This window comes from Stenella coeruleoalba, assembly GCF_951394435.1.
Source record: "Stenella coeruleoalba genome assembly, chromosome: 8".
Classification (NCBI taxonomy): domain Eukaryota; kingdom Metazoa; phylum Chordata; class Mammalia; order Artiodactyla; family Delphinidae; genus Stenella; species Stenella coeruleoalba.
In genome coordinates this window covers 37765065-37782736 of record NC_137154.1, presented here as the reverse complement: position 1 = coordinate 37782736, position 17672 = coordinate 37765065, and the positions used below count along the sequence as shown (strand labels likewise).

Sequence of the window (17672 nt, the reverse complement as noted above, 5' to 3'; positions counted from 1 at the left end):
GACCCTTGACGAAGAGGAGGGCCCTGAACCAGAGGACAACTGGGCAGACGGGAGGGGAGCAGAAAAGACAAAGGACACCATCCTTACTGCAGGTGGGAGGGTGGAGATCATTAGGACCAGACGCTCAAAGAAACCACAATCAAGGCAGACAGTTAACTACTGTCCCCTTCCCTTCCCACCTCCAGCTCACTGGCCCAGGGCCCAGGCTCTTGCCTCCTGACTCCTCCTGTGGGGCAGCCAGCTAGAGGCCAAACCCATCTCAGTTCTTCTAACAAGCGAGGAGATTAACTCACAGGGAGACCTTAGGTAACCTCCTTCCTTCTCTGGGCCTGGTAGTGACCTCTGGGGTCCTTTCAGCTCTGACCTTGCTAATTCTGACTCTGGACGCTGGCCATACCGGCCTCACCCGTAAGGCTATCTGCCTGCCCACTGCTGCCATCTGGTGGCTCTCCAGGCCCAGCTGCACTCGGCTTTGGCCAGGCTCTCTGCAAGCCCCTTATTCGAGCGCACCTACGTCAAAGGGTGAATCTTGCTTCTGCTGCAGCTGGACACACACTGCACTCCTCTGGACCACAGATCAATGGGTATTTGTTGCCAAACACGAAAACCAAAAATAACCCCAGAACTTCATCTCTCTAGCAGAGATGACACAGCTGCAGCTGAGAGCCTGACCTCCCTGCCCAAACAGAGGAAGTAACCTGCCCAAGGTCGCACAGCTGCCTGGCTCCCAGACCAGCGCCCAATTCTGCTTTACCACAATGCTTAGGGCTGGTGGGCACCCTGGAAACCAAAAGTACAGTCAGCCCAGGGTCAAGTAAACAAAACCTTTGGAAGGTGGGAATCAAACTGTCAGGATTCCTTGCAAACCTCAAGAAATGGTAAGATAAGACATGTGAATATGTGAGCAGTGCCTGCAGAAATTCACTGGAAATAACAAACTGGAGGTGGCCAGGGTACCTCCTGACCTTGGAGGGCATCATTCACGAGGGCGCCTGCAGGTCTTCTGTAAACCAGTCTCCAAGCACCACCACAGCCTGGATCCTAGGCTAGGCAGACCGCCAGAGGGCGACAGAGGGTGAGGAAAACACACACGTAGCATCAATGGGTTTGCATGGGCTTCCCCCACCAGACACTGCTCCTCAGGGTCGAGTTCTATCTTTTCTTCTCTATCTCCAGGCCTCTTGGCACCTGGCCAGAGGAGCTGGGTAAACCTGTATACAGGCAGATACCTCAGATTCCTGCACAACCATGGGAACTGTCCACGCTCTGTGGATTCAACTGATCACACTCTTGGCTCTGTCTGCAGCCTTCTTCTAAACCCTGTAGTACAGACCCTGAAAAAAATACTGTGTGACTTCAAGTAGGTCACTTGCCTTTTCTGGACTCTATTATCTCACATCTGCATAACTGAGTTCTGCTGGATGATCTTCAAAGTCCTTTTAAATCTAAAATTCTAGAATTTGAAACCAAATTGAGGCAAATCAAAGCCACTCTTCACCTGCTGAGCAAATAGGACAGTGAGAAAGGGGGAAGTAGCCAAACAATGCTTCCCTCTAGTGGTGTAACACTGTCACTACACCCTCTCAGCTCGGCCCTATAACTCAACTCCACTCCATCCTACCCTGAACTCTGAACCGGAGAAAGCATCTTACAGCTAGGCAGCTAAGCGCAGGTACAGCGGAGCGAGACAGAAAGAAAGGACGCCAGGCTCAAGGAACCAATGAGGCCTCTGAGCTGGTTCCACAACAGTGGAGAAATTCTCCATCCTTAGGAATGAGTGTATCTTGGAGCTCAAAGGACCTTTTGTGACCTCCAATTCCCCTCTCCAGATGAGGAAACCAAGGCTCAGGGATGTTCAGAAGGGACTTGCCTGAGGTCACAAAGCTGACTCATGACTGAGCCAAAAATAGATCCCCGCTTTCCTGCCTCCTTCAGCCTCTTGCCTCTTTTCCATGCAAACTCCCAGATGAGGTCCATGGAAGTGATGTGTCAAGGGCGTATATATACACAGGAATACACCAGCAAAGAGGCCAGTTCCCTGCACTGAGAAAGTTTATTCATTAACTCTTATGGGGGATATAATCAGACTGCAAATTACATATTCAGCATAGAAAATATAAAAGAAAATAAAATTCACTCATAATCCCACCAATCAGAGATAATACTCTGCCATATTTCCTCCTGGTCTTTCTAGGTAAACATTCTTTTTGGAAAAAAAAAAATTAGAAGTTGTAGTGTAGTACCTTATTGTAACCTACTCTTTTTACTTACCTTATCATGAGCACATTCCTCTGTCATTAAATATCCTCCTAAAACATTCTATTTAGGGGCTATATATTCCAACATACCATATATTCCAAATTTGTACCATAATTTATTTAACCAGTTCCCCCTACAATTTCATTTGTTTCCATGTATTTGTTTTTGTCATTATAAATTAGGCTGCAATGAATGGTATTATACTTAATCTCCCAATGCACCCATAATAATTTCCTTAGGCCCGTTTTACTTTTTTTTATAGGATGAAATTTCAGAGCTGGAATGGCCTTTGGATATCATTATGTCCACAACCTCCTATTGTCCAGATGGGAAGAAGGGGACCAGAGAGTTCTGTGTCTTGCCAGAGGACAAAGAAAGCAAAAGAACCAAGTCCCAAACTCTCCACCCATTAAAATGGGACCTTCCCAAAGGATTTCACACCCTTTCCTGACTACCCTCTCCCACACTGACTTCCCCTTCCCCTGAAACCCTAGAGCCTTCAGAGTCTAGGCCACTCCTCTGGCTCTGCCATATTTTTTCATTCTTCGACTAAATATTTCTTTTGTTCATCCAACTATAAACTTCCTGAAGGCAGTTCTGGATTTTATGTTTCCTTGTAGTCTGTAGCATAGTGCTATATGTATCTAGGTAAGCATTCCACAGATACCTTCTGAAGGATCAAGGATAACTAGGAATTTTCTTCCTTACTGCTTGGGAGAATCACTGGTAAAAGCTGGAAAAAAATGTTTCTTTGAAAAGCAAAAGTTTAGTTCATGGGTTAGAGGATTCTGAGATACATACTACTTGGACTCAGAGTAGCAGGCTTGGGGACAACTCTGCCCAACTATGTGAACCAAGGCAGTGCAGTTAACCAATTAGGGACTTGTCTGGAAAGCAAGGATAATAACACCCATCTTGCCACCTTCAGATGAGAAAATGGAGATGAAAGCACTTTACAGTGATAAAAGTGGTCCACAAGAGCTATGACTGCTATTGTATTATCATAAATGGAAATGTGGCTGCCTCTGTGAATCCTGGGATGGCCTCCAGACCCACGCTCCTGGAGCACCATCTCGTAATTTCTACTCCGCACACAACGCCATTAAGGGAATCTCTGGCTACACATTTCAGGTAAGAATTAGTGTTTTCTTGAAGCAGAATTTCACATACAGAAGGAACTATTATTCCTGGTTCAAGTCGCTGGGTGTGAGCAGTTAAGCCATCCACATTTCCTCCTCATCTCTGGAGAGAAAGTGACAAGGCGGAAAGAGCACTAGACCGAGGCCATGAGACCCGAGTTTTGTCCTCCCTCCTTCCCTCACGCTCTGTGCTTCCCCCTCTTCAGTCCTCAGTTTCTCCATCTCTAAGCTGAGGGGGTCAGGCCAGACGAGCTCTAAGTTCTCATCCATTCCTGACATTCTAAGGATTCTAGTATAAAAATTAATGGCTTAATAAAAAGAAATGAAATTGAGTTATTTGTAGTGAGGTGGATGGACCCAGAGTCTGTCATACAGAGTGAAGTAAGTCAGAAAGAGAAAAACAAATACCGTATGCTAACACATATACATGGAATCTAAAAAAAAATGGTTTTGAAGAACCTAGGGGCAGGACAGGAATAAAGATGCAGACGTAGAGAATGGACCTGAGGACATGGGGAGGGGGAAGGGTAAGCTGGGACGAAGTGAGAGAGTGGCATGGACATATATACACTACCAAACGTAAAATTGATAGCTAGTGGGAAGCAGCCGCATAGCACAGGGAGATCTCAATGCTGACATAAAGGCACTGTCTTGCCTCTTTGCTTCAGTTTTCTCATTTGCCAAGTAAGGAAGTTTCTCTTTCCATTTCTGATTCTCTAAAACTTATAAGACTTTAGGACTTTTTAAGGTGACACTGAAGAGAGTGAAGAATGTCAGGAACTCTGTATTGGGGCCCACTTTTTCAATCCATAGCCTCTGTGAGACCACAAGGCTACTTTGCGATACTGCGTGGCCCAGGGAAAGCATCCAGCATCCCCAAGGCAACCGGGCTGTAAACATTCTGACCAACCCCATGTTAAGGTTTGGATCATGTGTAAATCATTCCCCTTGAAATTCTAATAAATCACCAGCAACCAGCACTTAGCATCTGTAAGCATTGATCTTTCTGCACTGGCCAGGAGAGTCCTGAATCAACCTGTTACTGATCCAGAGACATTCAGATCCAGGCCTACGGAGACCTCTGCTGGAAAGAGAAGATATGGGACATCTGACCTCCTGATCGCTCCAGAGTTTCAAAGGGCAGAGGAAGCCACCGTATACTGAACTGACATGAGCCCTGTCCTGTGCTGGATGCTGGAAGCTGGAAGCTTTGATACACCATCTCATTTAATCCTCATCCAAGGTCAGCAATATTTCCCCATTTTCCTAACGAAGAAATAAGCTCAGAGAAATGAGGCTTATTCATTTGTCCAGCATGCACTGAGTACCTACCTCGGATGTGCCAAGTACTTTGCTAAGCACAGAGGACACAATGCTGAGCAAAACAGACATGGCTCTTTCCCAGATGGAGCTTACAGTCTAGTGGGATGGGAATTAGTTAAAGAAACCTGTAGAAAATAGCGCAGGACTTCCCTGGTGGTGCAGTGGTTAAGAATCCACTTGGGGCTTCCCTGGTGGCACAGTGGTTGAGAGTCCGCCTGCCAATGCAGGGGACACGGGTTCGTGCCCCGGTCCGGGAAGATCCCACATGCCGCGGAGCGGCTGGGCCCGTAAGCCATGGCCATTGAGCCTGCGCATCCAAAGCCTGTGCTCCGCAACGGGAGAGGCCACAACAGTGAGAGGCCCACATACCGCAAAAAAAAAATAAGAAGAAGAATCCACCTGTTGAGACTTCCCTGGTGGCGCAATGGTTAGGAATTCGCCTGCCAGTGAGGGGGTCACGGGTTCAATCCCTGGTCCGGGAATATCCCATGTGCCGCGGAGCAGCTAGGTCCATGTGCCACAACTACTGAGCCTGCATGCCACAACTACTGAAGCCTGTGAGCCCTAGAGCCCACGTGCCACAACTACTGAGTCTGAGCACCTAGAGCCTGTGCTCTGCAACAAGAGAAGCCACTGCAATGAGAAGCCCGTGCACCGCAATGAGAAGCCCGCACACCACGATGAAAGGTAGCTCCCACTCACCGCAACTAGAGAAAGACCACTCGGCAACTAAGACCCAACGCAGCCAAAAATAAATTTAAAAAAAAAAAAGAAGTAGTAATGTGTTTAAAAAAAAAAGAATCCGCCTGCCAATGCAGGGAACATGGGTTCGAGCCCTGGTCCAGGAAGATCCCATGTGCCGCAGAGCAACTAAGCCTGTGCGCCACAACTACTGAGCCTGCGCTCTAGAGCCCGCGAGCCGCAACTACTGAAGCCTGTGCACCTAAAGCCTGTGCTCCACAACAAGAGAAGCCACCACAATGAGAAGGCCACGCACTGCAACAAAAAGTAGCCCCTGCTCGCTGCGACTACAGAAAGCCCGTGCGCAGCAACGAAGACCCAAGGCAGCCAAAAATAAATAATTAATTAATTTTTAAAAAAAGAAAATAGCACAAAGGAGAGGCTGTAGTGCCCTAAGAGATAAAAGGGAAAAGTGATGAGTCAGGGATGTCAAGGGAAGGCCTCCCTGAGGAGGTGATGACTAAGTTGAGGTCTAGGGGAAAACAAAAAAAGGACGTAACTAAGTCAAAATGAAGAAGGAGAGCAGGGTAAGTGTGGCAAATAGAGGGAACATCAGCTGCAAAAGCACTATAGTGGGAAATCCAGGATCCATTCCAGGTACCAAGGCCAGAGTAGAGGTCAGCCAGAGATCAAGAGCTAGCTCAGTTAGAAACAGGGCTGGAAAGGCAGGCAGAGGGCAGACCACGCAGTGCCTGGTGACCACTAAGGACTATGTCTTTATTGTAAGAGCAATGGGAAGCCACTGGAATGTGACACATGGGTTTGAAAAGATCTTCCAACTGAGGCATGGAGAACAGACTGGGGGGAGAGGGAGCGATGTGGGAAGCTGAGGACACCAGGCAGAGGCCACTGCAGGATCCAGCAAGAAGGTGACAGTGGCCTGCACCACGGTGGTGATGGAGAGGAACTGGCACAATCAGGAGGCTGGCAGAGCTGAGTCACACCTCGGCCTGTCTGACTTCAAAGCCACGCTTCTCTCTACCTTGCCATCTATTCATTCGTTCAGCAATTAGTTACAAATCATCTACTATGTGCCGGGCCTGTGCTGGGGATATAGCCGTGAACAACACAGACACTGCTCTCATGGAATTTACAGTCTAGACATTAAACAAATAAGAATGCAAGTGGATGTATACAATCCATTTTGTAGGAAGAATACAGTTTCGTGGTATGTATACAATCCATTGAAGGAAGAATAGTGTGATCAGAGATTTTAACAGGAAAAATGACCTGTAAGGCCATGATGATCTTATATTGATAATATAAAAGAGCTACGTGCTGGCTGCATGTAAGTGAAAGACCTCAGGAAACTTTGCCCGTCAGACCTGGCCAGTTCATGAGCCCTGAGGGGAGAAGCTGGTGTGTCTCAAGCCCTGCACAGACCCTGCCGAAATAGAAGCCTTTCTAAAAGCAACTGCTAACTCCTTAATGTACTCACACATCCCAAGCATGGGCACCCCATGTACAGGTATGTACAGCATTTTACAGTTAGTTAGGATCCTTCACACAGATTCATTCATTTGAAACTCACAGCAGCTGTCTGTAGAATGGAGGTAGGTTTTAATACCCTGCATGAGAGAGGAGGAAATTGAGGCCTAGACAGGTGAAGTGACTCAACTAAGGTCACCCAACTAAGAAGGCACACAGATCCACCACCCAGTTCTCACTAGAAGCACTTTGGGCCAGGAACTCATGAATCTCAGAGGAGACAGCTGCAGGTCACCGAGCCTGGATAAAGTCCCACAGGAGTCCCATGAAGCTCCCGAGAACAATGATCGGGGACATTAAGCAGCTTGGGAAAGGTTTCTTGAATGCAGCTCCACCAGTCTGAGACACAGGTACCTTGCCAGCTTTCCCAGATTAGAACAGGTTCTCTTGGACTCTTTCCAAGTGCCTCTAACGGAGAAAAGTATTTTTCCATCACAAGCACTGCAGGTAGGCACCAGACTCCTGATGAGGGAGGACAGAGACTGCATCCCAGATTCCCACATAGACGAACTAAAGTAAAGTAATCTTGATATCATGTGAACTGCCCTCGCTAAGCACCTACCACTGGGGATGGTAGTCTTGGGCAGCATTTCTTGATCATGGTACCACTAACATTTGGGGCTGGGTATTTCTGTGTCGGGCGGGGGGGGGGGGCTGCCCTTGCATTGTAGGACATTTAGCAGCATCCCTGGCCTCTACCAACTAGATGCCAGTAGCACGCCCACCCCTAGTTGTAACAACCAAATATGGCTCCAGACACTGCAAATGTCCCCCAAGGAACAAAGTTGGTGTAGGGATTATGAGATGGGAGAAAGCACAGTCTACTCCCCGTCTCCATCCTAACCCAGCCCAGCCCAGCCCACCTTACTGGACGGATCTATGGTCACTGCACATAAGCTGTTTTTAATCAATAATACACCCCTAATGTCTTCCAGAACGAGACTGGGGGCAGCCTCTGTGCTGATGTGGCTGCAGGTAGGTCCCAGGAACAATTCTCCACTGGAGCTTATGAAAACAACTAGAGTCAAATAACTCCTTGGCCCAATAATGAGCTGATTTGACCCTGTGAGCAAATCTTGTTCCCATTAAAATGAGCAACTGGGTCCGATTAAACTGGAAGCCCTGGCTGTTTCTTCTCAATGACACCGCGCCAGGGCAAAGGCTTCCACGGCTACTAGGAGGAGGGCAAAACTGGTGAACCAAACAGCAGGAGACTCTCTTCTACCCAAAACTCAGCGCAACAGCCAGGACGCTCTAACATCCCAGCTTTTAACCACTCTGGACTCAGGAGAAAGGGGAAAATAACAAAGTGCATAAACAAGAGATCTGAATTAACAAGTTAATCAAATAGCTGAAACATTACCCAAAGATCATGCTCTCAAGTGGAGGTGGAGACCTGAAGCTGAGCCCCAGAGCAGCTGGGGTGACTCAGACAGTGTCAGGGACATAGGTTCCAACCTCCCACTCTGAGTGCTGGGCTGTTGGCCCAGACATGGAAATCAGCATGAGTTACAGTGCTGCAAAGCTAGAATCAAAGCAGCAACATCTTTATGTCTTTCATTAGTCAGCTGCCTAACCAGTTAACGGATTTACTGACAGACTCAACTAAACCCACTATGGTTTGGTAGTAAGTGTATTTTACTGCACTGCAATTCTTTGAAGACTGACTAAGCATGAAACGCCTACCTGTTAACACCCAGTGACTCAGACTACTGCTAGTGTCTGTGCCATTCCTGCACACTGACTTAGCTCCACTGCTGCACTGAAATCTGATAACAGGTCTGTCTCCCCTAGTGACAGTGGGCTCCCTGAGGGCAGGATTAGGATCTAGTACAAGGCATGGTACATAAACAGATCCTCACCATCTGTATGATGGACAGATGGATGATAAAGTCTTCTGTTTCTGTACTCTTAGACTTAAGCCTGTCCACACATTGCAGTGGGAAGGCACGGCCCACATCTTTTCTGTTTCTTCCAAGGCTTAGCACACTGCTCAAAAGGTTTACAATAAACAAGAACCGATTTGGTTGGACTCTTGAATCCAAAGAGACAAACTGAAGCCTTCTGATCATGGACCAGCAAGTCCAAGGAAAGAAGAAATCCTCGCAGTCTACCCTGCCTCCTATGCATTTGAATATGTTTAGTCTCTTTTAACTAGAAACAGTTTAATGTAGGCAAAGAATATTTTCTCTGCTAGGCACTGGAGATACAGACGTGAGCAAGATGAATATCGTGCCTCCTATCACAGAGCTCACTGTCTGGAGGAGAAGAGAGAGAGTAACAATTATACAAATAAGTGGCTATTATGCTCAGGGTCTCTTTAAGAAAAATTTCTGTCGATGGTCCCAATCTTCAAGCAGTCTGGACTTCTTTGAGGAAAGTCATGATTTTCCTCCAAATGAATGACATCATTAGAGCATCCTCTGAAGCGGTAAATATGGAAAGTTTATTATACACCTTTGTTATATAGGCCTCTGTACCAAAACAACCTTAAAAAAAATTTTAAGAACCAATTAAAAGCACCATGGATATAAATACTCATAAGTCTATGTGTTCAAACGTGTAGTATGTGTGACTTACCCAGGATAACTGAAGCTGACCTGAAAACCTACAAAAGTATTGGATTAAGTGACCAGGTATTTGAGAGTCTACAGATCTGTGTGTCACTAACGAGCAGGCCAAGAGCAGGCAAGAGGACTCCTGAGAACCCCTGAAGTTCAGAAGGCCTTGACACGATAATGGTTCTTAAGAATTACAAACTGCTGGTCTGGGAAACTGTGTCAGTCAGCAAGAGCTCTAGGAAGGCTGGGAAGAAGGGAGGCCATGAAAAAACAAACCCCGAGAACAGTGTCAGCAATATGAAGACCAGGCAAGGAGAACTGCCCTAAGATGAGAAATCAACGAAGATATTATCAAGAAAAGATAAAGATGCCAAAAGCTGGATGGCATGGCCTGGTAAGGTAACATCTGAAGGAATATGTGGGATGCTTGAATCAATGTACAAAGTTTGTTAGGGTTAATAAAAATTTAAATCAAAATACCATGCCAGCTATGACTCAAAGTAATGCTTTTGCCTCCATCTTAAAATATTTAACTTAATAGTTTCTGACACCTTTAATTTAGACTCAAGTGAAAATGCAAATACAGTCATCCCTTTAGCTATGACAAGGCAAAGACTCCCCAACAACCTGGACAAATTTCTAGGTGATGTTTGTTGCAGTGGGTTCCTTCACAAAACCTCGTGGACTCTTAGGGCCAGAAGGAGTTAACCTAAGCCAGCTTTGCCTTTTTGCGTGTAAACCTGTGATCCAGAGAGGAAAAGCCACATATCTGGCTGATTGCAGAACTAGATCCCAGGTCCTTCCCTTCCCAACCCTTAAAGCATTTCATCAAGTAAGAACCAAACTACCTAATCCCAAGCATTCATAGCTACTTAGACAGCTGTCCCCCAGCTGCTCTTCCCAACCACAAACTCTCTGCCACTCTCACCTGTCTGAGCAACTAGGTGTGTCCACCCATTCCAGACAGCAGCGATCTTTTCATTCTGAAAACAATGTGCTTCTATCTTCTGGGGCACAGGAAGGAAAGCAGCATGGGAAGCCAGTTGCCCATGCTTGTTGCTTCCCCAAACAAACAGCTCTCCTGCATCTTAAACAAACAAAAGGGGGACAAAAGAGGTGAAGGACCATTAGTCCAAAATGATGGAAAATAACCTGTTTGAAAAAAAAAATGTGGTTAAAAGAAGTTGTATTACTCTTAATCCTACAATGTTGAATAGAGCAAAACAAGATACCAAATTCATGTATAGCATAATTATACACAAGATTTTTTAAAATTCTTTAAATAGGAAAAAAGGCCAAATGGTCTTAGCAGTTTGTCAAGGAATAGGAATGGGAGTTTATTTTTTCATTAATTCATTCAGCCAAATATTTGTTCAACATCTACCATGTGCAAGACATATGTTTCTCTATTTTCTACATTTTTAAAATAAACGCTTGCATTACCTTTTGTTAGGAAAAATATATATTCGCTTTTTTAAATAACAGGTTAAAAGATAAACTGTTTAAAGCTTAAACTTTATAAACATAAGATGATTTCACTACATGCCCTGTCCAGAAGAAAATATAATGTTATCATATCACATCCACATAGCATTTAAGCTCATTTGAACCTCACAATAATCCTGTGATATAAGCAGGAATGCGACTGACTGACACTGTGATTTAATAGAAAAAGAACAATTTCAGAGTCAAGTGATTCTGGCTTCTATTCTTGGATCTGCTAACTAGCTACTGACCTTGGACAAACCACTTCCTCTCCAAGCCTTAGTTTCACCAGCTGAAGACTGGAGGGGAGGGCGGTTGGTCAAGAAGGGCAGACGATATAACTGATGACACTGTTAACAGGAGAGACTTGTGGGTGACGGCAGCAAACCAGAGGGCACATGCTTGTCCAAAAGGCATTCACATTCAACAAATGTTTAACTGGAAGTCAAACAAAATGGGGCCATAGACCATAATTTGGCTTATAAATCTACAGTTTGTGACTCCTTGGATGATTTCTAAGCACTTTCCCAACCCTAACATTCCAAGGTTCTACACTGCACAGTAAGCACATGGCACACACATGTGGCTACTGAACACTTGAAATGTGGCTAGTCCAAATGAGACATGTTGAAGACAAACAAAGCACAATGGATTGTAAAGACGTAGTGCAAAAAAAACCCAAAAGGAGTGTGCCTCATTAATAAGTTTCATACTGATTACATATTGAAATAATATTTTGGATATACTGGGTTAAGTAAAATAAATTATTAAAATTAATTCACCTTTTTCTTTTTACTTTTTGCAATACGGCTCACATTATATTTCTCCTAGACAGCACTCTTCTAGAAGATAAATTAACCAAGGCTCGGAGATGTTAAGTGACTTTCAAGATCACATAGCCAATGAGGGATCAAGTGGGACCAGAAGCCAGGTTTTTTGCTTCCACAGCATTCTGTGACCTCCCAGTAAAGGTTTACAGTATTGCTTGCCCTGAGGCAGTCTGGTGTATTCTCCAAAACTGATCAGAAGCCAAACAGTATCATTAAAGGATATTAGACCAAGATTCCGGCTTCAAGTCCCAAATCTGCTACTGGATCACTCTGACACGGGGCACGTCACTTCACATTCTGGGTCTCTGTTTCATAGAGTCTGAGGGTCTATAAATCAGTGGAGCCTTTTTGTCACCCAGGTGACCTTGCAGCACTGACATTCTGCAGTGCTATACAACGAATTTGGTATATTTCGTGCCTAGAGAGAGGGCAACCTCCCTGGACCTCACCAGGGTGTATGAAGTATGAGGATCCTTTACAAGAGGGCAGAGGACCCCTCAGCAAAGCTTCAACCCATTAAATGGAGTGCTTAGCTACCAAGGTACCACTGACAATGAGCCTGTGTCTGTAATAAGCCTTCATTTATCTCAGTAAGTCTAAACCATCTTTTTTGCAAAGACGAACTGTCTTCCACAGTAATGTAATGCAGATCATTACACTGTTGCATCAGCAGGCAAAACTAAATTCTGCTGCAATGTCAAATAGTTACATAATCTACAACTCCAGAGAGAAGGTCTAAAGAACACTGAACAAAATCCAATGTGTAACAGCTTGAACTAGACCAGGAAAGACGGATATTAATCTTGACCCTTTTTAATTCACTTTCACAATATCCAAAACCAATTCACTTTGTGAATATACTTTAAAAATCACTAAACTGCACACTTTAAAGGAGTGAATTTCATATATGAATTATATCACAATAAAAAATCCAACATCTATGTTTTAAAAACACCATAGTAAAAATGCTCCACATATGAAATAAAAAATAGCTTTACTGATTACAAGAGTTTTTAAGAAATAGATGTTAGCAAGCAACTAGAAGAATCTCTAGGTTGACAAAATACCAGCCATTTCAAATGAATTAGAACAGGGTAGAAATCTCTCAGGACTTCCCTGGTGGTCCAGTGGTTAAGACTCCGTACTCCCAACGCAGGGGCCATGGGTTTGATCCCTGGTCAGAGAAGATTCCACATGCCGCATGGCATGGCCGAAAAAAAAAGAAACCTCTCTTAGTCTGTTCTTATTCTCAGAAAAGAATGCCTTCCTCCAATGCTAGTGAGGACTGTGGGGGATGAACTAGTCACTTCTTGTCCTAGGGCCTTCTGCCCTCTCCCCATAAAAGGAGAGGTGGGACCACATGCCAAGAGGAGTCCCTTAGAGCTGGCATTCTTTTTTTTTTTTTAATAAATTTATTTATTTATTTATTTTTGGCTGCATTGGGTCTTCGTCGCCGCATGTGGGCCCTCTCTAGTTGTGGCAAGCGGGCTTCTCACTGCGGTGGCCTCTCCTGCCGCGAAGCACGGGCTCCAGGCGCACGGGCTTCAGTAGCTGTGGCTCATGGGCTCCAGAGCGCAGGCTTAGCAGTTGTGGCGCACAGGCTCAGCCACTCCGCAGCATGTGGGATCTTCCTGGACCAGGGCCCGAACCCATGTTACCTGCACTGGCAGGCGGACTCCCAACCACTGAGCCACCAGAGAAGCCCTGGCATTCATTTTAACTCAACTCTTTTAACATATCTATAAATCTACTTAACATGAGACACAGGCTAAAAGCAGCTAGTTCTTTCATTAGTTAATTGTTTTTAATTCATTAAATATCAAATTATCTGTAGTTCAGAATCTGTTAAGTATTTAAAGTCTCACATTACGGCTCTTGTGCTTTGGAAACAGTAACAGCTCCTCAGTTGGACTGCATTACAAATTTGATGTTGAAGAATGCATGCCTCCATTAATTTACAGATACTGTGTACACATCTTAATTTCCACATGAAACACTGGAAACACTGTGTATGAAAGTCATTTCCCTTTGCTTAAAAAATGTAATGCATTCAACTCTGGGTGAGAGGTCTTACCAACATAAATCTCTCGGAGCTAGAGTATCCAGTCTACCAGCAGGGGTCAGGGCAATGTGGGCTTTGAAAAAAACCATTAGGAGAGATGGATAACCTTCACTTTCAAGAAAATGCTGCATTATCACTAGAAAGTTTATACTATATTGGCTGGGTGTGTCAAATGGATGGATGGACAGATACACGGCCAAGACAGAGAGATATACACACTGTGTGAGAGAAAAAAGACTAGATAGACAGATTAAAGAGATGGAATAGAGAGATCAACTAGAGAAAAACATAAAAATATAAACTAGATTACAGAAACATATACACAACTAGACTTAGAGATGATGGAGACTTAGGTTAGATAGGAAGACACTAAGATGGAAGATAAATAAAAATAGAGATGTATAGTTAAATAAAATAGAGTAGATAGAGAGAGCAGACAGGGTGACAGATAAATGGAGAAGAAAGATATAGGTAGATAAAATAGGATAGTCTGAGATTAAACAGCTAGAGAAAATAGACAGCTAGAGAGCTTAGATAGTTATACTAGACATCAAAATAGATTAGGTGGATAAGATAACAACATATTATACATAAGTTTACTGTTGGTTATATGATGTGACAATCACAATTACCCTAAAGGAAGATACTTTTATCCCTATTGTACAGCTAAGAAAACAAACTCAGAGGAAAGGAAGTGAGCCTCTGTTTCACATGAGTGTTTTACCTGTATTATCATATGTAATTCTCAAAACTATCCACAAAGTACTTTATAGAAGAGGAAATGGTCTCAGGAAGGTAAAACGACTTGCCTAAGATCATACCAGTGGTGGCATCAGAATTCTGACTCCAAAGTCTATGGTTTTCCCTCTGTACCCCAATAGCATCACTTGAGGCAGAAACACCCAGAATTCTGAATGGCATGTTACCTACCTGTCAGTGAAGCTGAGTGGTCTGAGCCAGCAAGAACACATACTGCTTGAGAATTCTCTAGGCCTACAAAAAAAAAAAAATTCTTTTGAAATCACATTTGTAACAGAACAAATTGGGCACAGGAGGCCCATAGGCAGTGACCACAGCACCTGGAGAGAAACTCTCAGCCAGTGCAGGAAGGTCTGAGTCAGCGGCACTGGCCAAGAAGACGGCTGGCATGGTAGGGAGACTGCTTATATCCAGGAGGTTGAACAAATAAATAAATACTTTGAGGATAAAGGAGTCAGATTTCTTACTATCAGAAAGGAGAAGAAAGGTACAGATATGAAAAGGTTAAAGGCTAGAATTGATCATGTGATACTGCATTGTAATTGAAGTCAGTGTAGACTTGTGGTTTCTACTAGAGATAAACAGACATAGGTGTACATATGTATAAATGTGTGTGTACATGTATATTTCCTAGCTCTGTCCACGGAGTGGGCCTAGAAGCAGTGACATCTCATACATTCAGCTGCTATCACATGCAGACGCTGAAACACAAGCCCAGGCCTCCTAACAACACACAGGCAGAGCTAGAATTTGAACTTGCCTCCCATATCCAAATCCAGCACTTTTCCACCGGTAAACACACTGCCTTCAACAACAGTGTAAACCCTCATCAACTCTGCTCGATGCTGTGGTCACCTGGTCTGGCATGCAGAGAAATGGGAGTCTTATTCTGTAACTCTTTCTTCTTACACTTCTGTTCAATTTACTAGTGTCTTAATAAAATGCCCCTCATGCCTTCAAGTATCCTGTGGAATGACAAAGGGACAAAGATGTTTCTGCCACTTTCACCAGAGAGGAAGCACTGGTCTCCTAGTGGCCAGGTCGGGAGAAGACATCCAGGGTTCCAGCTCCAGAACAGATGGCAATGAGATGAAGAGGGGACAATGAAAAATGAAAGACTTTGAGGGCAGGAAGCTGATATCTTCTCTAACATCTCATCAGAAAATTCCCCCAAGTTAACTCTGAATCTAAGCTGTGCCCCAAGCAGATCCCAACCAGGTCATTTAAATCAAATAAAATAAAAACACTTCTGATTCCTTTTAGATACAAAACTTGTGCTAAAACAGACAGTAGACATAATCCCTACCCTTAAAAAGCTCATCACCTTTGGCATTTGGGAAAACATGTAAACAGCTCATAAGAATACAATAAGTTGTGCTATCCATGCACATAAAGAAAATGCGGACTTCCCTGATGGCGCAGTGGTTAAGAATCTGCCTGCCAATGCAGGGGACACAGGTTCGATCCCTGGTCTGGGGAAGATCCCACATGCCGCAGAGCTACTAAGCCTGTGTGCCACAACTACTGAGCCTGAGCTCTAGAGCCCATGAGCCACAACTACTGAGCCCACGTGCCACAACTACTGAAGCTCGCATGCCTAGAGCCCATGCTCCACAACAAGAGGGGCCACTGCAATGAGAAGCCCGCGCACCACAACGAAGAGTAGCCCCTGCTCGCCGCAACTAGAGAAAGCCTGCGCGCAGCAACGAAGACCCAACACAGCCATAAATAAATAAATCTATTAAAAAAAAAAAAGAAAATGCAATGGAGGTGAGAAGAAGGAAGAGTCTTTCCTGAGAAAGCTGTAGCTGAGCTAGGACCTGAAAAATGATCAGGATTTTCCCAAGGGAAAGAGGAAGGAAAAGGCATCCTGGGAAGAGGTAACAGTCTGCCCACAGGCACAGAGGAATAAGAACACAGCGCATGCCCAGGGAGCAGTGAATACCTTGGTGAGGCAGGAAAGATGTTTGGGAAGTATGAGTTTATATTACAAATGCTTTCAATGTGAAGTAGACTGTCCTGTGTTCAGTGGCCCCTTCTCCTTCTCTAAGAGAACCCTCCCCAACTCAACACATGGGCGTCAGGGCGCTAACCTCACCCCTGCAACAGGGGAAAGCCTCGGGGACTTAAGAGAATCAGAACAATCCCAACAACTTGTACGACACTTCCACTGCGGCTCACCCTTCCCTTTCCTCTCCCCACTTCCTACTGCCCTCAAAAATCCCTCCCTTATTCTGAGCTAGAGGAGAGTAGAGGTTTCCTGACAGGTTTTTCCTACAGCTAACCCTCAGTAAACTGGCTCACAAAGTCAGAGCGAGAGAGGAAGAAGAGGAGGAGGTGGAGACATGTTGCTACAAACAGAGAGATAAAGGCCCACGAAGAGAGTGTAGAGCAGACAGAGACAGAGAGACAGAGAAAGAAAGTCCTAGAGACCAAGAGCGCTGTGGGCAGCACCCTTCCTACCTACTCCTCATGTGCCCATGAAGAGAGATTTCCCTCGGGGAATGCTCCTAGCCCCTCTCTCCACATCCTCACTTGCTCCTGCTTTCCTTTCGGGAGAAGGAGCTGGGCAGGCAGGCACATTCCTTGTGGGTTCTCCCTCTGGGATGTGCCTGCCTGCAGAGGGCACCTCCTCCATGGTCTCAGCTGCACCACGAGCTTAGCAGGACTGAATGCATACAGCTGCTCAGGTGCCTGGTGGGTAAATTCAATCTGGGATTCAGAACCCGGAGGCTCACTATTGCTACACGTTATTTGCAAACACCTAAGCCATGCCTTCCAACCTAACTTGTAACAGCTCTAGAGCTACCATTTTGATTTCCACCCACCTGACTCGCATCTACTTCTCAATGGATTCCAAACTCTGGCAGCAAAGAGGAGTACTTTTACTGGGCCCACAAAAATTCCAGCAAATTAATAGACCAGCCAACGGAGACAGTTAAGACAGAGAGACCAAGAAATAGCAAACGCAGAACTCCATTTACCCATTTTCTGCATGCCTGTGTCTCCATTTCCAAACAAAGAA

At 44.9% G+C, this 17672-nt stretch overlaps 1 protein-coding gene across 2 annotated transcripts in view; it reads right to left on the bottom strand.

Moving 5' to 3' along the window:
* SERGEF (secretion regulating guanine nucleotide exchange factor) overlaps positions 1–17672 on the bottom strand; it is a 219054-nt gene that overhangs the window by 186274 nt on the left and 15108 nt on the right. For both annotated transcript variants that reach the window (XM_079928080.1, XM_079928081.1), the window contains 2 exons: positions 14819–14881; positions 10440–10598 (listed from right to left, as the gene is read on the bottom strand). In XM_079928080.1, coding sequence (XP_079784206.1) covers positions 10440–10598; positions 14819–14881 — 222 coding nt within the window. The remainder of the gene's footprint in view (positions 1–10439; positions 10599–14818; positions 14882–17672) is intronic.